The sequence below is a fragment of the Cupressus sempervirens genome, chromosome 6 (assembly GCF_028749045.1).
Source record: "Cupressus sempervirens isolate cs-2001-9-10 chromosome 6, ASM2874904v1, whole genome shotgun sequence".
Classification (NCBI taxonomy): domain Eukaryota; kingdom Viridiplantae; phylum Streptophyta; class Pinopsida; order Cupressales; family Cupressaceae; genus Cupressus; species Cupressus sempervirens.
Window position 1 is genome coordinate 636,872,975 of NC_143123.1, and position 24,433 is coordinate 636,897,407.

General features: G+C 35.7%; 1 protein-coding gene and 1 long non-coding RNA gene across 3 annotated transcripts; both read right to left on the reverse strand.

Moving 5' to 3' along the window:
* Nucleotides 1–2,268: 2,268 nt before the first annotated feature.
* Nucleotides 2,269–21,959, reverse strand: LOC149553834 (uncharacterized). Of its 2 annotated transcripts, none has more exons than XM_089789186.1 (4): nucleotides 21,348–21,959; nucleotides 11,428–11,668; nucleotides 2,846–2,939; nucleotides 2,269–2,729 (listed from the first exon to the last, which is right to left on the reverse strand). In XM_089789186.1, exons 1-4 carry the CDS (start codon nucleotides 21,638–21,640, stop codon nucleotides 2,482–2,484), a joined length of 876 nt encoding a protein of 291 aa, XP_089645312.1. In that variant the 5' UTR covers nucleotides 21,641–21,959; the 3' UTR covers nucleotides 2,269–2,481. The 2 variants fall into 2 exon arrangements, with proteins under 2 accessions (XP_089645312.1, XP_089645311.1); XM_089789185.1 differs by having other exon boundaries at nucleotides 2,269–2,732; nucleotides 21,348–21,821.
* Nucleotides 10,399–10,687, reverse strand: LOC149553835 (uncharacterized). Its single transcript, XR_016353199.1, has 2 exons — nucleotides 10,554–10,687; nucleotides 10,399–10,461 (listed from the first exon to the last, which is right to left on the reverse strand). It is a non-coding gene; the product is annotated as an uncharacterized LOC149553835 (long non-coding RNA).
* Nucleotides 21,960–24,433: the final 2,474 nt, after the last annotated feature.

Sequence of the window (24,433 nt, forward strand, 5' to 3'; positions counted from 1 at the left end):
AATTAATTATATAGACATAAGAAAGAGGGAATAGTTTATTTATCAAGACTAGGGGAAAACTATGGGCTATTTACCCTTAAGGGACAAATTAGATAAACTTTGACCCAATGACATTGATGTGAAATTGAACTAATTTTGATGATTTTGAGGGTTTTAAAAAGGTTTAAAATGACATCGGTGACTTAGAAAATGTGTTAGACTAATTTGAGATGGCATTGATAACTTTGACGATGCCTTTGAATGGATCTGAAATTAATTCGAATTAACTTGACAAGATTTTGGACGAGAAGGTTGAAATGATTTAAATTGGTACTGATATAATTGATAAGGACCTGACATGATTTGATAGGTTTTGAAAGTGATTTGAATAGGCACTTATGACTTTGGCAATACCCTAGATTGATTTTGAAATGATTTTGAACTGAATTGAAAAGGATTCATATTAATTTGAATTATTTCAGAAAGCTTTGATAGAGTTTTGAAACTATTTTGAAGATGTGATGATGATTTTGAAGTGACTTGATTGGTTGTGATGAGGATTTTGAACATGACCAATTCGCCAAAGCAATTGAGGTTATAATGTGAAAGGAGAGATGTTAGCAATCAATTGGACAATTTTAAGGTTCAATAGATGGCAAAAGACGCAATAATGACATACAATAAAGACCATACGCACAATATAGAAGAATAATTAGAGTACCAATAACGATGCTTCAATCACAATGTTAAAATATTAACACAGACTTGGAGACATGAACCATTTTTTAGCATCTATAAGATGTAATACATTTCAATATTCTTTTAAAACATATTAAGAGAGACCAATTATCTCATTTATCATAAATAAACAAAAATAAGGCTGATCTAAAGGACTCTATTCAATTGATTATAACTTTAGGATCTCATTGGGGAGACCCAAGTTTTAATTTACAAAATAGCATCTATGTTGAATAGTTCAAGTTTGTCAATTATGTCAGTTATGTTAAATCACATCCATATTTAGGTGTTGTTGCATATCCCAAAAGATAAACATTAGGTGTGTCCAAGGTGAATTTGATGGAAGAGACACCCCTCAATCATGGTATCTAAGCTCAAAGTCTCCCAATAAAATAATTTTTGTAATTCAATAAGTGACATGATTAAGAATCAAATTTAAATATCAACAATACACATCATTATGTGAATGCATTTAGCCTAAAATCTTCTAACCTACAGAGTCATGTCATATTTGTTTTTATGAAAAGAAAGAAAAATATCACAGCATTTTACTTAAAGAAAAGAAAATTCCTAGTCCCAAAGGAAGTTCTTTCTGTTATTGTGAGATGTATAATGATCCATGCAATCCATCTACAAACAAAGACCAGAATACACTCTAAAACAATAAATCTGTGCACAAGATACGATACATAGAAAAAGCTGATGTAATGCAGCTTCTGAAACCTTTTCACGACCTATGGGGTTTACGAGGTTGATTAAACTTGAGCAGTAGATTTGTGTTTCCACTAGACTCCATCGATTCTTCTTTGAGGCACATGATGAACTTGTGTGCCAATGGGGTGTCCAGTCTTGGGTGCTTTTGGTAACACAATAAAAAATACATCTTGCAAGTCTAGTCAATGCCAAGATGTACGATCCACCCAATTGTAGCCTCATCCATGAGTAAAAGTGGTTTCCAATCCATGCAAAATGTTGTTCACCCATCCAAGTATAGAAGCCTCTCCGATGTGCCATCTCATATGTAGCACTAGTATAGATATCTTATATAAATCTATCTACATAAATGCCAATAGATATTCACTACAAAATAATTATAATTTATTCACTATATCTAAAATTAATAATTTCTTTTATCTCTATTTATTTAATTTTTTACTAAGTTAATCTTTTTATTTTTATTTCTTAAAAATGAATGATTTATATCTCGAAATATTATAATTTAAAAAAATATTTTATATCGTATTTATTAAATTATTTTGAAAAATATATTCTATTTATAATAAGATTTAAACTTTTGACATGTAGATGGTTGTCAAATTTAAGCTAAATAAATAAAAGTTAACATTAACACGCTCACACCATCCCACTCCACTCAGTAGAATGCCTATCAGCATTAACTAGAGTTAATTAATTTAAATAATGACCAGAGATAAACCAACACGTTATATACACATTACTTCCATTCGGATAAACAAAGATTCCATATTATGCATTAGGATTAAACAATTCAAAACACTTGAATTCATAATGACTCAAACAGAAATATACACATTCTACACATTCTAATCCAGACTTCGATTATATTGATAATTATATACATATATGCATATTTAGGGGCACTGTTCTGATAGCCATGATACACTAATCTTCTGGATAGAAGGAAGTAGTTTAGGAAAAAAGGCTTTACGATTTTAAAATTATTACATATTGACTATTATTGTCTTCATGTCGTCAAATTAATCGACACAGTAATGTTTATACAACTTATGCCCGTTTGACTAGGACTATCAAGAGAACAGTAAAGCAAAGCATCAAGGAGGCCTCTAAAGCCTTTTCCACAAAATCTGCATCTTTCTCCAAAAACTTCTTGTCAACGTATCCAAAAAGCTGGTTACAGAGTTCTTTTATTTTCTCCATGTACTGAATCACCCTCAGCTTCATGTTCTCCATAACTTCAATCAGAGATGACTTATTGCCTTCATCTTTATTGGTCTCTACCAACTCTGAATCACCTGCTACACAGAATCTTTCCTTTTAGTCGAGATCCATAGGCAAAATATATGGAGATTCTTCCAATGACTGTATATATAGTTCTTACAAACGTCTCAGAATCACAGATGGAACTAACCTTTTACGAGGGATTGTCTGAATTCTTGAACCTTCTCATTTTTAAGAAACGCATCCCACACAGCATTATCTGAGGCTAGTGACACCACCATCCCCTGCATAAAAATATTCCATACAAAAAACCTCAATCACTACAATTATTGAAAGCAAATAGAATGATGAACTTTGTTAGTTTACAAATAGGAAATTAGAGTTTATTCAGTTTTGATCTTCTTGTGCAAACGTACATTCCCTTCCTCAAATGAATAGACACAGATTTGGAAAACTTTCGATAAAAATTATGTTGCATTGTCACTACGTATCACCATTCTTTTATTTGGCTTTGTTTTAAGTACCATCAATTGGTGCAAGACCCCAAGAAAGATTTGGATCAGAAATCGGAATATGATTTTTAACTAGGAATAAGAAAACAGGTTTTAGGAGAGCAAGTGGCCACTTGAGGATCTGCAACCTCTTTATGATCTCTTATTACATTTACAGACAAGTAAATATAAGAAGAGACCTTCACGACAAGACTCAAACCGTGTTGGGCATAAACCTTCATCCATTCCATTTCTTTCATATTTTTTGCCATGGCAGGTGGAAATCAGGTTATGTTGCATGAACTAGCATTTATTTGTTGAAGATGCAACTGAGCAATTGGGAAACACAAAAGCATATAGAAGTATTTGGTATGTCAAATCATAGAAAACGTTTCAAGAGAAAAGAGCATCTGTTGAAGCAAGAGAACTTTGCTTGCCGTATGGAGGAAATGGACCAGTCCTAATAAGAACATAGTAAACCAGGCTCTAAACAATGTTTCAAATTCTGTTGTTGTATAATGGTTTTATTTTCTGGTATTTTTTGAACTGTGGTAAGTAAAAATAAACAGTGCATAGCAAGTTTCGTTTTGGACCTTGGTTAATGATTGTTGGTGTTTAGAAACTGAAACTGTTAAGCAAAGTGTGCTTATTGTAAGGTTCCTTTTTTGGGATTACTATATATTTCGCCATAGAATTACAAATTCAACAAAAACAGGGAGCATAATATAATTACAGACTAAGACACAAGGTTTGAGTTCTTCAAATTCGACAGCAATAAAATTTGGAAGAAATTTGACACAAAAAACCATTGTTATTAAATTTGATTAATGTAATTTTATTTTTTATAAATATAAATAATATTTTAAAAATATCAAAACAATTAAAGACATCAATTTTCCACAATCTATCATGCAATACGTAATAGTTTCTGGAAGTGATTGTGTTGGAGTTTTTGTATCAACGTTTCGGATCACACTCTGTGATCCATCATCACAACAAAAGAGAGCTGAAGGATAAATTAGTACATAGATTGCAGACCAGGGTAGGGATAAAGGGGTTGAAAAGAAGAAAATGAAAAAGGGGTCCAAACATTAAGGACCAAGAGGGAAGAGGATGATCCGAAACGTTGATGCAAAAACTCCAACACAATCACTTCCATGAACTGTTACTTACAGTATCAAAACAAATCATACTAAATTATTTAACATAATTTTTATATATTAAATTAAATTTACTAAATTTTAATATCAAAAAATAAAAATAAAATAATAAATAAAAGTTATATTATAAAATAAAGTTTGTATAATATATTTAATATTGTTTAGGAAGTTCAAGAGAGTTTATTTGAGGGCCGATAAGCAGAGTAAAACACAACAGCGACATTTCCCGCCATGGCTGTCCACAGACTCTACCAATGCAAGGCATCTACAGACAGCAGGGCATCTACATCTCATCTATGGACAAAAAGTATGATCTGTTTTGTAGAAAGAAAGCGATTGTGATCCAGTTTTATGAAGATTTCTGCAGCGACCCTCATACCTCCTGAATTGTATGAACTTTGGAAGAAGGATTGGTTACCTGCCCAAGAGAATCGTTTTTCAGCATTTATTTTAATTAAATAAACCTTCGCCTGTATTTGTCCACAAATTTCAAAAAACTTTGACGAATTTCATACTTTCTGTAAGTTTGCCGAATTTCAAACCCTAAGGCTGAAAATCCAGTGAACCTTGTGACCTAGGCTACAGATATAACTTTACCCGAAGAATGTAACGGCAATATAAATCCTTGTTGAGATCCTGCAATCATATTAGACAATTATTGAAGATACAATTCATAAAATCAATTATTACTACCAAGGCTAAAGAATATATATATATATATACACATCTTACTCATCTAGCATATATAATATACTATGTGGGCTCAAGCATGACAAGCTTGGATAAGTAGACGTGATAGGCTGTCTGAAGCGATCCTCTACACTAGGCCAAAGAGCACGTATACCATACCATCCCTCTTGGCCTCATGTGATATATGCCATCCATCCTTCATGAGGTGGTGTTCCTTGTGAGGAGGCTTGTAACTGCCCTCCCTCCTCATGCCATCTTATTTATCCTCCAATGATTGAGAGACCCTTGAATCCATCCAACCAATCAGCTATTGTAGAGGCTAGCAGGGAATCTACCATAGGTTGCCTGAAGCAATCCGCCAAGCTAGGCCCCAGAACAGATATGACATCCTCTTAGGTCTCATGTGACCTTTGCCATCTATCCTTCATGAGGTTGTGTACATAGTGAGGAAGCTTTTGCTTGTTTCTCCATCCTTGTATTTCCTCCCAAACCTCAACACGATCATTCCCTGTTTTCTGATAAATAGACTGTATATCCATATTATTGTTTATATCTAATTGAATGATGTTAAGTATCAAATATATTATTTGAATTATTGCCTAAATTGATACGTAAGGAATTGTGCATTCAAACATTATCTTTCTGCATATATCAAGCATACATATTAAACACATGTTCATGCATACCACAATGCATGAGAATGGTGCTTCCTACAGTTAATAACAATTTAACAATTTCTGCTCTAACCCTGATCACTGATATAATGTGTTGAACTTGTTGGCATATTCAATCATCTTCCCATATAACTTGTCAGATCTGTTATCATTTGTTTATTTCTTTTGGTTGAATTGTTATGTGTAATAGTTTATTATTTGTTGTAAACTGTGTGAGTGCTATTTCAAGCACTTTGTTTACTGTTACATCCCAATTTTCGACCCAATTTAAAATGTTCATATAGCTGTTGAGGTTCACATGAAGTCAGTTGACAATTAAATTTGTTATAATCCTGCAAAATTGTAAGATGGTTAGTCATTATGATTTCATATAAAGATAACATGCTAGTTGATTATTTATCATGAATTCATGGAATTGAAAAGGTGGTTAACCGTTATGATCATTTATGATTAATACCTTGTTATGGTAATATGATTTAACTGCGGAGAATTTCCTTGTAGGGAGCACCTCAAAGAGGTGAAAGCATTGTCAGAAAAGAATTGAGCACATGAGCATCACCATCACTAGGCAAATAAGTATGAATCGTGAATCACCATGGTTGAGGGCCAAGTGACTACGTAACAAGATACACACATTAGACACAGCATGAGCTATTGGATTAAAAAACATTAATGCTCTTAACTTATATAAAGTACATACCTTTATTGGATTTTGGTTGACTTTTTCACACATCATTATAATACATATTTATATATGTATATATAAATATATAAAAAAGGTGACACCATAGTATTATTTCTATACAAGATTCTATCTATTACGTACATTTAAATACATGTACAAGAAGATAAAATAATATTCCAAGTAAAGTATGTATTTAGATATACATAATAAAAGATACGCCCTTGGATAAAATATATAGTATGATGCCATCTTATAAATACATCTACGTGCAAGTAGATAAATATATTATAAATTATCCTTTTGATTTATAACCTTCAAGTTCTTTTCCATATTTATTCGATCCTTTACTTGAAACCGAAATGCACACTTGGCATATTATATCGACATCCAAGAAGGCAAGACATTCTTTACGAGTTACGGCTTCTTGAAAGCTAGGAGAAATCAAATGCCCCAAATGATACAGCGGTACCTAATGCCCGAAATGATCCAATGATAATAGATGCCCTAAATGATATAGTGGTATCTGATGCCCTAAATGATACAGTGGTATCTGACGCCCCAAATGATACAATGCTATCTGATGCCCTAAATGATCCAATGGTAATGGATGCCCTAATTAACACAATGGTATGTTATGTCCTAAATGATCCAATGATAATAGTCAACCTAATTGATACAATGATATGTGATGCCCTAAATGATCCAGTGGTAATCAATGCCCTAATTGATATAGTGGTATTTGATGGTAATTGTCAATTGATATTGATATAGTGGAATTTGATGGTAATCGTCATATGATTTGATATAGTGGTATTGGATGGTAATCGTCATTTGATCCTAAGTGGTATTTGTGGACTAACTTGGGTGTTTGCAGAAGCATCCCTAGATTGATTCCGGTTTCGAATTCCATGGTATGTAGTTTTTAATTTCCATGGTAAATTCAATGATGGTATCTTCAATTGTTAGTTATGAGTTTTCTGTTTAAGAAATTGTAACTATTAATCTCATGCACATGAACATAACTGATATAATTGTCTTCCTATGAATATTAAGTAATAATTGTTTATCTTTAATATGATAGTGGTTAGTTAAGACCCGAGAAAAGTGGTTGTTACATTTACCGCCATCTTTTTTATATAAACCCATTTCATAATGAAATTGATTCAGTTGATTGCTCTGCAATATCTATATGGTATCAGAGCAAGAATCATTCCTGTGCCGATGCCATATTCCTATCTGGCAAATATCTTTATTGTTTTGATTAGGCTTTTACCATGAAAGGTTCTTCTATGTCAATGGTGACTCTCTCTCTCTCAGATAATACCAAAACAGTAGACATCAAAATACTGCAACATTGAATTTTCCAATTCTGGGCCATGAACTTTCAGGATGCATTTCCAAGGTTTCACATCAAAGCATGTTTCAAGCAAACTTCTCCCTAGAACCGGTGCCAGGGACTATTAGAGATTCTTTGTTGCAAGCAGCCTTCTCATTTCAGGCTCTTATCTTTGTTTTGCATCGATTATATTGGAGCCGCTCTTTGGTTAAGCAATATTGTTGTTTGATTCATTGGCTGAGCTTGTTATTAAATCACCTCTTCTATTTGCAACAAAATGAAGTGTGGCCTATTGGCAAAATTCAGAGTTCAGAGGTGCTATTCATGCAGGTATCAAGAGGCAGTGGTTTTGTAGGAATTCTTCTGTGCACTGCTTCTCACGTCATCTGCATTGGTAGCACAACTAGCGACCTTGTGAGGAGACAAAAGCCAATGCACTGGCAGTGGGCATGCACTTTCTGATGTCATTTGTGCTCCAAGTGAGGTGTTCATACCAGCCCTGCTGTGTAGAAGTCTGCTCAAGAACCATGGCATGTAAATGCAGCCAAATAAGTGCATTAACTTTTTCTTTTTTTTCTAGTGAGGTGCTCAAAATTGATCAGGATTAGTTCTCATATTTATAATTTTTTAATTGCACTTGGGCATGTGTAATTTTATATTTGAGAGGCTTCGTTTATGTATTCCATACTGATTATAGCTTATATTTTTAATTTATTCGACATTTTTTATTGTGAAGTAAATCTCATAGGTAAGGACTTTTGAGGTCAGAGAGAAAAAATAGATGACAATGAATTCTTTTACCTTTTCTTTGGAAACCACACTATAAGGGAGTTATTTTGCACTAAAGAAGAAGTAGGATAGTATCTCCCTAATAAGATAGCAGACAGTTCTCCAAAGTTCCTTCTTTCAGAGTTGCAATTGCTACCCAGGAATAATTATTTTGTTTGGAAGACCAAGCTTAAAACTCGAATTCCAGGAAGTTTTGGGTGTGGTCAATGGTACCACAATATGCCATAAGATAAATTTGATGAGCAAAAGAAATTTGAACAGGCCAACAGAAAGGAAAAATTGATCATTTTATTCAATGCATATGATGAAATTCAGCCCTTTATCCATGACTAGTCCACAGCCAAAGATGCATGTGAAACTCAAGACAGCATATTAGGCAAAGAATCAAAATGAGGTCCTGAATGTGCATATTCAGCTGTATGGTCTAAAGATGAAAAATGGAGAACAATTAGATTCCTTTCTTAAAAGGATTGTTAAGTTTAGGGCATCCCTACAAGCGTTAGGTGAAACAGTTGATGGCGCCTATTGTTCTATGGGCACTACATCTCAAATATAAAATCTTTGTGATAACTTTGAATGTCAGTGACACAACAACCACTTTTGAGAAGCTAGTAAATCTTCTTTAAAAAGAAGAGACTCTAAGCAAAGAACATGATCAAAGCTCATGCCATGACTACACGTCATATAGGTAAGAAGCCTATGAAGCAATTCAATGCACCTCCCAAATCTGGTAATTTATTCACAAGCCAACGAAGTGTCCTATCTGTGAAAAATTGTCAGTGCAACTCCTTCAGCAAAGGATCATCCAACAAACCACCTCCAAAGAAGCTATTTCAAAGTGACAAACCATGTTGGCAGCAGACAGACAAGTAGAACCACGTTGCTTAAGCAGAAGATTCCCCAAATGAGGAATATATTTTTAAAGATGGTTCACACTCTATATGGTATGTGGACTCGGCTACTACCAAGCACAACTGGATAGAAAAAGTGCTTTTGCAAATTGAAACTTCATCAGGGTACAATTACTCTTGGAGTTGATTAACCTATGACATCACAGGCATTGGTGACATCTCTTTGAAGTTTGGCACACATAGTTGCAGGCTTACTAATGTCTTATGCATGCTAGGACTCTTCAAGGTTATGACTACCATTCCTCTTCCTCCATTTTCCCACTAATGCCATCTAGCTGATCTTGAATGTCGTTAATCTTCGTTAGATGCTCCTGTAAGGGCATATGTTCATCCATCATGATAGTAAATAGTTGGTTCTTCATGAAAAACACACAACTCTTATTTAATGTCTCATGGAGATCCTTCAAAATAGTCCAGATCTCTACAATTGTCTTGCCAAATAGCACTCAGGGCAGCTGATCATCAGTAGTCAAAAGCTTGATAGCATGACCACTTCTTGGTTGCACTCATCAAACTTATCATGATCTTGTCTCGATCCAGTAGGACAAGACACTTTACCCAAAACAAGCTAATCATGGTGAGAGTATTTGAATATAGTCATCATCTGCTGCTTCCATGTGTTGTAATTTTTCCAGTTGAATCACCAACTGCCTTCCAACATTATGTTGCTTAAAGATGCCATGATGCACGCTTTCCAAGACACAGAAAACAAGAAATTTTGGACTGACGACCCCAATTGCTGGCAGAAGCTTTATTTTTTATAGATTGGTGAGTGTTTTGCCCAAGGGTTGATGTAGTGTGCGAGGGCAGTCCTAATATCTGCCAATTTTGTAAAGGTGGAAATATTGATGGTACCAAACTACAGCAACCAAATTTCAAGGGCACAGACAAAAAGTGGGTCAAAGACAAGACTCTTACAGTGATCAAGAAGGTCCAGTGTGGCTTTGGTGATGGCAAGGGACAAAAGTGCTATGCTCTTCATTCTGATTGTGCTTAGAGACAGAATGTTTTGGTTTCCTCCCATCATGTGCCTGACAGTGTTCCATTGGCTGATAATTTAAACATGACAACTGCTGGTAAGGTATCAGATGGAGAATTGGATCAGAGTGCCCTGGCAGCCTGCAAAAACAGAAGTAACCCATTTGATGTCTGCAATGCTTACCGTTTGGAGCAGATCCGACAACCATCCCCTGCCCTACTTCACCTGTGACTCTTCCAGATCTGCCTTCTCCTATTGGGGCACCTGCTCATTCCACTTCTCCTGCTGCGGACTTACAAGTGGATTCTAGTGTCTCTAGAACAAAAGCTCCATCTTAACAATGTTAAATTACATTGATTTGCCTAGAATACAAATTTAAAAAGGTTGACATATAAATAGCAAAACTTAATGGCATTATTTCCATGCATTTTCAATCATCCAAGAGAGTCCAAAATTTCAATATGGTACTATTCATGCCAATTACAAGGATGTGACCCAGATCTTGTACATAAAATAATTATACACCAAGGAGCAACCATCACTATCAGTTTCACCCACCAAGTTGCCATTAGTTAAATGGCATTCATTTTCCTAATTGCAACCCCCTTGCCTTGACACCTTGCATAAATCAACTGGCTGGATAACTCTATATCCAGATTTCTAAAATTTTAACAATTGTGTTATAGAAAACTACATTCCGAGGTACTCAAATAAGGTTTAAAACTTCTGGAATATAGAAAGTTTCTGAAATTCAAGCATCTCTTCTGCATTTGTATTTATTGTTCTCTACATCTTCTAGAATTATAGACTTCTGCACTTCCTATTCAAATAATGATTATTTGTCATGTGATCTGGCATTATTAACATGTCAGTATTGTGATGAACACATTTCTTCAATGGAACAATAATCAGTCTTGAGTATTCTCAAACAAGTATCAGGTAGTAAAGATTTGAGAGAAAAAATATATCAACTCAACTAATTATAAGAATAAGATTAGATAGGTTACCACATAAACCATTGAGAAATTAATATCAATAAGAAGTATAATCAGGAAACCTGGATAGCAGGATTGCTCTGAAGCAGGTGAAAAGCATCAAGAACATTAGAGTGCACCGATTTTTGCACCACTTTGTCTTGATCTAAATCTGACCCACATCCAACTACAGAGTTCGCATAGGATTCACCCTCAGTTTCTTGGACTCCTGAAACTTCGGCAGAGGCAACCTTATCATGCACTGACAGGAAAGATGTCGATACCTTTTCATGACCAAAGGTGCTGGAAACAGGAGTTATAGTCCTACAATCAATCATTGTACAAAACATCAATTTGATCTCCTCGTAAGTTAAGTAGATTCAGCCAAATTAAAGCATTTTTAAAAGGTAGTTGGTCCATTATACTAAAAACTTAAAAAGTAAACAAACATGGATGATAAAAAGTTTGAACCATCACAATCAAAATTATGCATATAAATATCTTAAAAGGTAAGTTAATAAAAGAGGTCAATGAATCATAGAAAAAATCAAACACTCAAAACAAAAACAAAAAATGTTTGGTTTTATAATTTCTAATTAAGCGGTCAAGCACACCTGTTCAACATAGCACTTACATTAACACCTTATATCTGCTTATTCACCAAGGTATACTCCCAAGGAATCCAGGATTTATCACAAAATTTTGGCATTATTTCATTTTTTGATATTTATGCTCTCTGCCCTGGGATTTTTTCCTCGCTCTGCTTGTTTCTATTTAATCTGCAACACTGTCAACAACAGCCAAGGATTTGCAGTTCTTGCTTCTTATTGGATCTGCTTTAGTTTTTAATTATATATTAGCCTATGCTAATTTCAAATTAATAACAAATTCCTATTATACTTATTTGGATGTGTAGTTTTTATTCCAATAGCTTTATGCTTGGATAGGACCTTCAGCTAGGTGTCTGTAATATTCCCTATGCATTTTCTTAGGAAGGTTTTTTTTTCTTTTATAGCTTATCAATATATATTGTACTTGTTGTCACAAAAAAAGGTTCAAAAATACTACTTTTTAAGCTCTTATTTTGATAAATGTCTAGAATTATCAGGTGGTATTCATTCCTAATGTATTGCATTGCTAGTTTTATATTATTGCCATATGTATTTCAATATCAATCAGGTAAAAATATGGAGGAATTGTAGTCCGGAATTTTTCATTTCAGCTAGGGCAAGGGACCCAAATACTGACAATGTTCCAATAATTGTTCACTCCTTGCTCACCTAAGCAACTAATTGTTATCTTTAAAAGCTCATAAAAATATTTTGCTTGTAAAGTTGTACCACGAGCCACCCACTAGTTAAATTGATCTTTCATTGAAGGAGTCATGCAACTCTATTGGTACCCATAGCACACCTGGGGCGTTTGTGCATAAGTATTGATTGAAATAGTACCGGAGGAATATGGTGTTGAAGTTAATAGCTGCAAGAAAGATCTTTATAACTGGAATTGGCTGAATGTATTTCACAGAATTCTGTGCGGTTTTGTTTGTTCTTTGATGGAGTCGTAGAACTACTAGAGACATTCTGGCTGTGATGCTATCCTCTTTCATTTTTCTCTGAGGCTTCAAAGATAATCTAGTTCTCTCAGAGGAGAGGCTCATCATCTTACAGTTCTAGATTGTTGTGTATGTCTCATTGTATGCAATTCTATGTTATACTTAGCACTATAAAGTATAAGCTGCAATAGCATTCTGTATCTGGCAGTCTTCTATGTTAATTCCAGGAAACACTTCATATTTATTTGTACCTTGATCATCGTCGTAAAAGAATAAAATGGCATCAAAGGTGGGCATAGATATTTTATCTGTCGTGGAATTTGTTAAACAGGATTCATCATCTCTTCCGTTATGTTCGAGGGCTCTCAAATTATATAAATCAGTTTATTTATTGAAGTTGCCCTTAGTGACAATGAATTGGGAAATCCAAGTGTCGTCAGTTATTTAGTGATTGCTTGAGGAATACATTGGTTCGAGTGACTGCACGATTTCATAGTTATGTGGAATATTAAATAGTATGTGTGATTGCCATGGACGGCTCATGGAGCATTGGGTTGTACTCTGCAGAGCTCGGAGTCCATCTATGTGGAGGGTCCCATCTTCAATGTCGGTATTTTGAAGCTTCATAAACTTGAACATATGTAACGGAAATTATTGACTACTGTCAACAGTCCATAGAACTCTGGAGTTACAGATCTTATTTTTTATCACTCTTGTTCCGTTGTTTTGTGTGTATAGGAGATATTCATAAGTCACACAATCCTAAATTTGTGCAACTGCAGAAAAGAGAAAAGATAGCAAATTATGTGACTGTTAAAAGGATAGATATCTGACACAGTAAGCTTGGTGACTGACATTTCAGTATTATTTTTGGTATATGATCAGTGTATGATCATTACAGTGTGAGAAACATTTTCTTTTGTCTTTAGTATCTGCAAGATATGTGAAGTATTGTATGTATTGCAAATGCAAAGGATGTATTGCTCAATCTGTTAAAGGGCATACTCCTTGATTGTTAAGTGTTAACAATCATGGGTTAGATTATGACTGATTAAGCTTGAGATCTTTGTACACAGGTTCTGAGATTTCAATTAAAGATTATTTTTGGGTGTGGCTGGGTTTTTCCCTTGAGGAGGTTTCTCCCAGGGTAATTTTGTGTCTGATGGCTTGTGTATTCTTCCATCTGTTCTTGTGTTTGTTTTAAGTTATTAGCTCTCTGTTTATGCTATTCTGGTTACAAAAAGTTTAACACATGTATTGGATTAGTTGTGCAAATTTTTTAGGTGGTTGTACTGCATTGTTATCAGGTCATCTATAAATTTGGACGTCACCTGTTAATCGCTATTGTTTAACCTTTGTCCATAAAGAATTCTCCACATTCTTCATAACTACCCAGAGGCTGAGACAATAACTTTAAGATCTTAGCTCAAATATGAAGAAACACAACAGAAAAACACCCAGATCCAATGTACCGTTTAGGAGGTTAGAAAAAGAAATGTGAGAAGCTACTGGTACCCTTTCCCTACAGCTTCTATCTTATAAAGACAACTCTCAATCTCATTAATAACAGTTCTTTGCTCATGCTAGCTTCACTGTTGAAGCACATATTCTTTGAGACTATTTTCTGTTGCTAATCCTTCATTGCTCCAGATGAAAGGCCCCAATTGGAATTACAGGCAAAATTAAAATTTCCTGCAAATACCACTTTAAAGTTGTACCATATAGGCTGACATTTGTAGTTTGAACTTTGTAGTTTGTGACTCACTTTAACATTCAAACAATGCAGTAATGCACGGTTCAGTGTGTACTGTAATTGGAGATTCAAAAAGTTAAAATTAATGAAAAAAATCCCAGATTTCAAAATTCATGAATTTTCTCTACTTGGATAGCTCAAATATAATATATAATAGTTCTTTATCTTCTTTTATTTTAAATTTTCTACAGTTTTTGAGGTTCCAATTTTAGCTAAAGATTATGAAAATGTTTTAATCTTTTGGTTTGGCAAGAAATGCCCACAGAAATATCTGCTTCCATGTGTGAAAACTCCAATCAGTTGTCCATAATACTATATCTAGTAACATCAACCAATTGCCCATTATCTTAAAATGTTTCAAACTATTTTCTATTGTAAGAGAAGAGATAGTTGGGTGAAAATGAAAACACCATAGAGTATCTAATTTACCATTTTCCTAGACAGTAATTACAAAACCTCAAATTAGTCATCTCAAATCCATATCTCAATTGCTTTTTCATATTATGCTTCTGTTCCATCATATCCTATCAGGAAGAATGCTATATCCATAATTTTGTTTTGCTGCACTTAAGATTACGGACCATCATTGGACTCACTTTTTACGGTCAATTTGGTGCAAGTTGTTAAAATTATAAACTAAGTTGCCAGTTCAGATTCTGGTACGGACACAGCTTTGCAATTTGGGTTCAAAATTTGTCCAAAACATTTTTGAGTTAGGTTTGGGTTTGTTTGGGGTTTGTCCATACATGTTTTTTTTTTAAATATATCCACACACGCATATATGCATACATAAGCAGCAGCAAGTTCATACATTACTGTGCTAATAATATAGCAACATAGTCAAATACACCAGCACAATCCACTTCAATAATTATTAAAAATTAAAATGCAATGTAAAGATGACGCAATTTTGGTGTTACGGTTAGCATGGGTGATTTGTCAGTGAGTAGTACAAATTCATTGTAGTCATCAAAAGCATGAGAAACACCACATGCTGATGACTAATTTTACCCATGTGTAGTAGTGAGGTTTCAATCACTTTGGGAACTCTAGCTAACCATATGTTGCCTATAATAAACTTTGCCAGGAAACAGGAGATTATTGTACGAGGCATTGAAGAAATTGCTAGAACATGAATAATTGTGAAACAAGGTTCTGAATGACAGAGATATATGTAACAGGCTTCACTTCCTTCTGATTCTTAAATAATACACGCACACAGATAACCCTATTATATCTGTTTGTAAACTCTACAGAGCCTTCTTTTTATTCATGCACACAGCCTTCACAAACTGAATTAAACTCTATATTTAAATAGAATTACATATATGCCTTTTGAGCTTAGTTGCCAATTCGGGGTTGGGAACAAGGTCGGGGTCAAGAATCCAATTCGTGATTTTTTTTTCCCCCTTATGCTTCATAAGGATTTGTGAGTACATATATACATACATACATACATACATACATACATATATATATATATATATATGGACTTGTGTGCACTTATTCCAAGTTTGATCTGCAGGTCCTTGGGGACTAGGCTTTTTAGGTTTAGAAAGGTTGAATAGAGCTGAAAAGACCAAAAAAAAAACTTTTTAAAAGTCAAAAACATTGAAGTGGCATGCGAATTCACTCCACTTTCACTTAAATTCCGTCCGGGCTCGTGGAGGATAGGAAAATGTTGCCAAATTTTAGGGGAAAGTTGGGAAGGGTCCATTTTAAGAATTTAGACCAAATGTTTTAGTCCAATGCTGACATTGAAACAAATGTCAGCCGAATAAGGAGTTGGTACAAACCAAATTCCATGTCTGGGCAGCGAATGTGGAAAATAGATTATAAACAATAGTAATTGCATGGTATTACTAAAAAACAAAATGTACATATATAGGCAATTACATCGTTGATGTTTCCTAATAAAACAATCGCAAAAATGAAGACTAAATTAGAAGAAAATTCAAGTCAACATTAATTGAAGTAAAGTTGAACTTGAGCATCTCAAAGTGCTTATAAGACTTTGGTAGACATTTTAGAGAGATTGCTACCATGCCTTCTTCCTCCATTGTTCAAATAATTGCCTCCAATTGATCATGGATGTCCTTGATTTTCGTGAGATGCTACTGCAAGGACATCTTCTCATCTCTCATGATTAAGAAAAGCATGTTCTTCAGAAGAAAGCGCAGCTCTTGTCTGAGGTCTCATGCAGGCCCTTAAATATTTCCATATTTTAGCAGTTTTCTTGCCTAAGGTACCTAAGGCAATTGATCAACAATAAACAACAATTTGATAACCATCACAACTTCCTCATTCCACTCATTGTGATTGTTCTACTCTGGACCTATCAATGTAGAACAAGTAGACATGCCCAGAACAATCTAGTCAAGGCACCAATATTCAAAAATTGTCATCATTTGCTACTTCTAAGCATTGTAGTTGTGGTTGTTGAAGTTCTGACTGTCTTCCAACATTATGTTGGTCAAAGAAGCCATCTTTCACACTTTTTGAGGCACAAAAAATGAGATAAAACAAAAGAGATTAAAGAGAGTATGATGATGATTGCACAATACCTTAGACATGGATCCCAATTCACAAAAAAACATGGGGCTGTGAAACCCTAGTCAATGATCTCAAGGCACAAATCGAGGGACTGATTTCAATACTCAAGACTACAAAAGAAAAACTGAATTTTGAGATTGCAAATATATTACTTAGCTTCCAAAAACTCTCTGTAAATCTTAGTTCGCAGGAGAATCATGGACAATAATCTAATTTTCAGCCATAAAGGGAACAAAGCACAAATTTTCAAAACCCTAGACATCTGATACATTAGAAAAATTAAGGGTCTAATGTAAACCCTAGCTTTAAGAAAAACCTTGTTGAAGCATGAAGAGGATCGAATGACCAAATTGCAACGATGAGCACAAAAGCTAGAAGACCAAAATGTAATAGGAATCACGTATAAATGCAAATGTCATACGAGCATAGGTCATAAAATCCCGTCCAAGAGAGGAGGGTCGTCACATTTGGAAGAACGTGAAAACCAAAACCTATCATCCAGAAGAAAATTGGACTCTCGAACAAAGGAAGTTGTGAAATTTTATTCTACATGTAACCTTTGAAAAGCATAGAGACATGAGCAAAAAACATGACCTTCAGAAAGCACAAAGACAAAAGCGAAAACCTGAGCTTCTTGAAACTATAGGCATAAATTGTAGAAATCATGATTATTCAAAAGAAAAGGACAAATGTGATCAAAACTAGGTACCCACGAAAAAAGCCTAAGTATATCAAAAAAAATCTTAGGAGAGGCTTAAAAAAATTCCTTATATGGTACCATGTTATAATTATAAACTAAGATACCAATTCGTCCCCAAATCAGCTGGATTCAGAGGCGGATATGTGCGGATTTTGGATGCATCTGGATGCCCCACAGATGCTGGCCAAAGGCCTCAGGTTGGCTTCCGGCCAGCATCTGCAGGGCATCCAGAGGAATCCAAACCAATTGAATCACTTGTGAGTACTCAAGGACGGTACAACCAAAGGAATCCAAACCAATTGAATCACTTGTGAGTACTCATGGAAGGCACAACTCTAGACAGCCTTTGAAAAGATTTCTGAATGGGACCTAATCCTAACACTAATTGGTCTACTTCACTTGGCTTTGCTTTGATTTGTGATGGCATATCACTAGTTAACCAATAAACATCATATATTGACAAAGATTTGTATGCAACAGAATCAGAAGACCCTTCCGATGCTTGTGCATGGTGATTATGAAAATAAGCTAGTGATAAAATGCGTGGGACCACATCTTCTGGGATACAATATGTCCTGAACTGATGTTTCCACCCTTTCTTATGAACATAACTGAAACAAATAATAAAACTCTGTTCAACTGAATTTCTAAGCATTCGACTACAGAAGGTGTATAAGAAAGCAAAACCATAGAGTTTAAATAAGAAGTAAAAAGGTGGCTAATATCCCCATGTAAATAATACAGTAGTAACCATCAAAGAAGTAGTATATTTTCTTATAGGCAAAAATATAAAAATCACAAAGACTGAAGCAAAGGATATTATCCACTTTTCTGACAGTGAATTGAATACAAGGGCGTAAGATAGCTTGGAATCATTGTGCAATCTACTAAAAGACTCAAACAAGAAAATATATTAAATACAAGGTTGATGATAAAATTTATCAAGATGACATATCACATACTATGGTAAAAGCATCATGTATTTGAATTGAAGGCCATCTTCTTAAATAGTAGAGATGAAGACGAGGATGCTTTTTCTAGTAAAGGGCAACTAATTCAAGCTAAGAAACATTTTGGCCAATTCAAGTTGCAGACATGATTTTGAGATTCAAATGATTTGTTTTTTTTTTTTTTTTTGTGTGTGTGTGTGTGTATATACACGCACGCACACATGCTTCGTCCCGCATTCGCATCTGCAAAAAAAAAAATCTCTGCATCCGGTAGTCCACTTCTGAATCGGCATCCAAATCAGTAACTTAGTTCATTATACATTGTATTATCCCACCCATGTCTGCCAACATTGTACAGAACCCCTTCCAAGTGTTGTGTAATAAAAGTATTTGTTTAGAAACGAACACGGCCACAAAAGAAAGTTCCATTTACAATCTTATCCTGTTTCCTAAAAGAAAACAGATGCCAAGCAACACTAATCTAGACTAAAATGCTGCTGCACCAAGCTGGTATATAAAAAGAGAAATTGACCCCCAAAACTAAAGACAATGGCAACGATACTGGTCCAAATGTGAAAGTGTTGAGGTTTACCATTATAATCAATTCAGAGTGCAAACCTATTTATGAACTCATATCACAATCCAATCTAGAATCATCTCACTATCCTAGCAACCTTTTGGAAAAATTAATTTTCTCGGAACACATCACCATTAATGGAGATTTAATTCTTAACATACATTCATATGTTATCCTGAGGAAACCGAATTCCAAATTTAAGTCTAATCCAAATCAGTATCCTTTTGCACCAAAAAGGTCTTTCAAAACAAGATACTTATAGCCTACCTCATAGATGCTACTGAAACAACCCCTGGGCCCTACAGTTCGGTCGTTGATATTATTTTTAATTTCACACTAATCTATGAACCCAAGTCAAGATTGAGGGTCCAACTGGAAAGGAATCTGGTCTTTTATAATTTTTCGCATTTCATACTAATGTATGAACCCAAATAAAGATCCAGTAATATAATAATCTTCACCTTCCTAGCATCAGTTTCACAGATTATTTTTCTAGCAAACAAACACTACCATAAATGGAGACTTCATTCCCAGTCCTAAAATCTCACCTCATTCTGAGAAAAAGAGAGACTAAACCTGGGACAACAATAAATTTATACTTTCCTTTACGACAATGTTTCAGAAATCAGATCCTCACTCCCATGACTGAGCCACCCTGCAACTACAATGAGATCCCATAAACGAGTTTTCAAGCGCACTGCTATTCCCAATCCACAGCAATCTATGAACACAACCAAGATCCAGCACTATTATAGTCTCATCATTCTAGCATTTCTTTTCTGAGATCACTTTCCTGAAATTAAACACCAGCATAAGTTGAGGATGTTTTGTCATTCCTAACCTTCAATTATAACTCAAAAAAAAAATCACAACAATTCTGAAGTTAAACACTAATCTATAATTTATATTTATATTAAGTATTAACCTGCCTGACAATGATTTCACAAATGAGATCCTCAACAGTAGCTGACAATAGCTACTCACTAGTGCGCAACGACAAATGGTTTATGATTACCACTACTCTCATTGTACACAAATCTATGTACCCAACTCAGAATACAGCACCATAATCATGTCTTTCTGTTAGAATCCTTACATAAACGAGTTTTCTTAATAAAAGTGCAACCATAGTGAAGATCTGAATCTAATTCCTCTCCTATACCCTTATGCTGAAAATTAAATCATAACATAACACCAAAATTTATATTCCCATGCATCATGAGAAGCTCAGACCCACCTCATCACGGCTACCATCACAACACTTTGAACCCAACGAATGATGGTTGGAGTTTACCACTATTTACAGTTTGTAACATTCCATCTAAAAAAATTAGGCACAGCACTAGGACTCTTCATATTCTTTTCTAAAACTAGTTTTCTAAGTTATAAAACACCGCCACAAATGGAGCCTTTGCTACCATTCTTATCCTATACTGTCCTTTTTGGATAAAATTATTCTAAACTTAACACCACAGTCACATAGAGACATGGGCTATGACCAGCGTAACAGTGCGCCAGTTTAGACCAAGTTACCAGACTAGACGCATAAGAACACCAATCTATGAACCCCATTAAGCTTCATAATTGCCACGTTAAAACAATTGGGCGTACCTTTTATTCCACACAATCTAAATGCCCAAAACAGGATTCATCGTGCCGGCCCGTTTGGTTGCAGGCATAGGAATGGAGAATAGGAATGCATATTGGGAATAGGAATGGCTATTCCAATAACAACTATTTCTTGGAATGGTAAGAATGGTAAGCTTATTTTAGAGGCAAAATGGAAATATGCATTCCTATTCCTATTCCAATTGATGAACAACCAAACATTTTCAATGTTTTTTTAATCCCGCTTTGCACCCAGAAACTCCAAACGCCTAATGAATGAATTGGGAAAAGGAGTAGACCAACTTACTGTTTAATGGCATCTTGCAAATCTGATGTGGCTTCGAGCACTTCTTGCTGTGTCGGTGCCGACCCGAAGATGAGCCGATCACGAACATGGCGATGATCATCCAGGACAGCATGTGGATGGGCCTCAAATCCATCCTCATCTGCTGCAAATTCCCAGTCATCAACCATTGTATATGAGGATGGAATCCTCATTTTCTGTCCAGGGGACTTAGCGGCCGCCCCAACCCCGGCACGCCCAGTGCCTCCCGCACCAATTACTCTGCCAATGCTACGTAATACGGCCCCTCCCCCCATGGCTTCCGATTGCACTACACACAGATGATTTCACAGCTTCGAGCTTCAGCTTACGGCACTTATCCGATGAAATTGTGAGAGTATAAAAAAATAACACCACGTGTAACGTACAATGAAATCCAAGGAATGGCCGATTTTTTCAAATTAAATAAGCAAATCGGATTTTATAAACATCATGTTTAACGAACAACCAACCGATTTTATGTGAATTTATCATTGCCAGGATTTGTTTTTTTACGATGACTCTATCCTTGCAATGCTCTTTTGGTTGTCAATGGCTTTTCAAGACGGACGGAATAATATCCATTTCTTTGCCACTAAGTTTCTACCCGGAAAAAATGCTTTTAAATTTGACGGTCCTAGTCTTCATTTTTATCTTGAAGTTGGTTTTAAATAAAGTCAAAATTTATAATGTAATGTATTAATATATTTTATTATTAGTAGTATTATTAGTTTTGTTTGGCGGGAAAGTATTGGAATCATTCAATTCAAATTTTCAATTTAATTGACCAATCAACTCATAGGATTTAATAGATTAAAAGAAGCTTCAAATGTTTATATCCTTTTTTAATTTTTCATTATTTTCTAAATCACATTTTTCATTCATTCTATTGGACTATACTATTTTTGGTAGGATAAGATAAGATAAATTTATTAATGTCCAACTGGAGACCAACGAGGGTCTAAGGGACTGGAAACAATACAAAGGACAAACGCTAGCAAGGGGAGCACCAAACGGTGTCCGCAGAAAGAACATGAAAGCAAAACTACAAAAGAACTAAGAAAAGGAATAACAACAACTAAGAACTCCTCACATCCATAATGGAAAGGTGGGCATTAGAGCAATCAGGTACTTTGGAAGGTTGTTGTCAAGTGTGATATTTGCGAGATCTCATAGATCTGGTGTGACCCGAGATAGTACAAGGAGGCCACTTCAATCCTCGAGCAGGGACTGTAGGACCAAAGAAAGAAGTGATGAGTTGCGTAGGGGTTGATGTCGAGCAAAGCTGGAGCTGTATAGTGTACTTGCGAAGCTACATGGTCTCTTGAAGGCAGAGTGCAAGACAGTGTTGGTCAATATATCTGAAGAATGAGGGAAGAGACCGATACACTCTGAACAAACAATAGAATCTCCCTCAAATCTCATAGTAAATGAGACTCAGTCTCAACCTCCCTGAGGTCACAAAGCCGACAGATCCTGTCCTCCCTGTCGATTTGGTGATCAGTCTAAATACGTAGCTGGTGAGATCCCACTCTAAAAGATCCCAAGGAGATGCGAAGAGCGCAAGTCCAATGATGATGAGTGAGGTAACAAGGGTGTAGGATGATCCCATCCTGGATATCAAGGAAGTGCTCAGCATAGAAGGCCATATGGGGGCGGAGCCCACTAGGGGAATTCCTCCAAGTCATGATAACATATTGTTTGTAGATGTCAAGTCTAACAGGCTCATTCAACTCTCGCTAAGGTGGAAGAAGATGGGTTGGAGCGTCCAAAGAAAACTGAAAGGGGGGGAAGATGATCCAAACTAATACCAATCGAACCCAAAAGGGCAGAGACCTGGGTGTACTAGCAACAAGATGTGTCCAAAGTCCGAATGTGCAACCTCCATAAAGGAACAATAAGCCAAGTAGGAATATCTGTGATGACCATCAAAGGAATCAGCAAAGTTCTTAAGCTGGTGACGAATCCAAACTAAATCAAAGATGGTCCCCAATCTAAAAGGGTGAGCACCAAACTCTACTAGAATGATGTTGTGCAGTGTGGACCAATGACACCTGATAATGGGCCAAAGGAAAAGAGTTTGGACTCTCTCAACAGAGGCCTAGTCGGATTCCAAGAGGGAGGGGCCCCAAACAATAGAGCCATAGAGGACAGTTGGCTTGACCAAGGAGTCAAGAAGAGACATCTTAGTCATGGTGTCTTGAAAGTGGTGTGAAAAACATTGACTCAAGAATAGCGAGGGAGTCGAGCCCCTTGTTGACTCTGGATTGCATGGCTAGTCTCAGGTTAAATCAAGGTCAGAAAACTTAAGCCCCAAGTAATTATATGAAGATGCAATCTTGATCTTGGTACCTTGGAAGTAAAAACGGAGGTGTGATGTCCTCAAACAATTGAAGACCATAACCCGAGTCTTGCCCAAATTTACAACAAGCTCATGTGGGTCATAGAAAGAGGCCAAGCCATTAAGGAGCCGTTGAAGACCATCAAGGGAAGATGCTAGGAGAATCACACCATCAACAAATAGGAGAATAGAGATCAATACCTGATGCAAGTAAAAACCATCGCCAGGGAGCAAGCAATCACAGAGAAATGCCTCAAGCTCATCAATGTAGATGCCAAAGAGAGTGGGAGAGAGAGGGTAGCCCTGTTTCACCCCGATAGTACTCTGGATAGGGTCAAAGAAGCCCTGTGGAGTCCTAAATCTGCCCACAGCACACTTGTATAACCTCATAATAGTTGTAAGGAGAATCTCTGAGATCCCGATGTCCCTAAGGCGTTGAAAGAGAGTCACCTAAGGAACAGAGTCAAAGGCTTTGCAAAAGTCAACAAAACAGCAGTAAAATTTTGCTGAGCAGTGGCGAGCCTCCTCAATGATGGTCCGTAAGGTCAAAATGTGATAAGTGGTCTAAAAATCTGTACAAAACCCAACCTAACCTCTAGCTCGACAATGTCATTGATCGAGCTCCCTAGATAGGATACCATTCAACACAGTCCCATAGAGTTTGGCAAAAGTATACCCAACCATGATGGTCCTATAGTTGTTGGGGTCTGAAGCTGGCCCAAGTTTATGG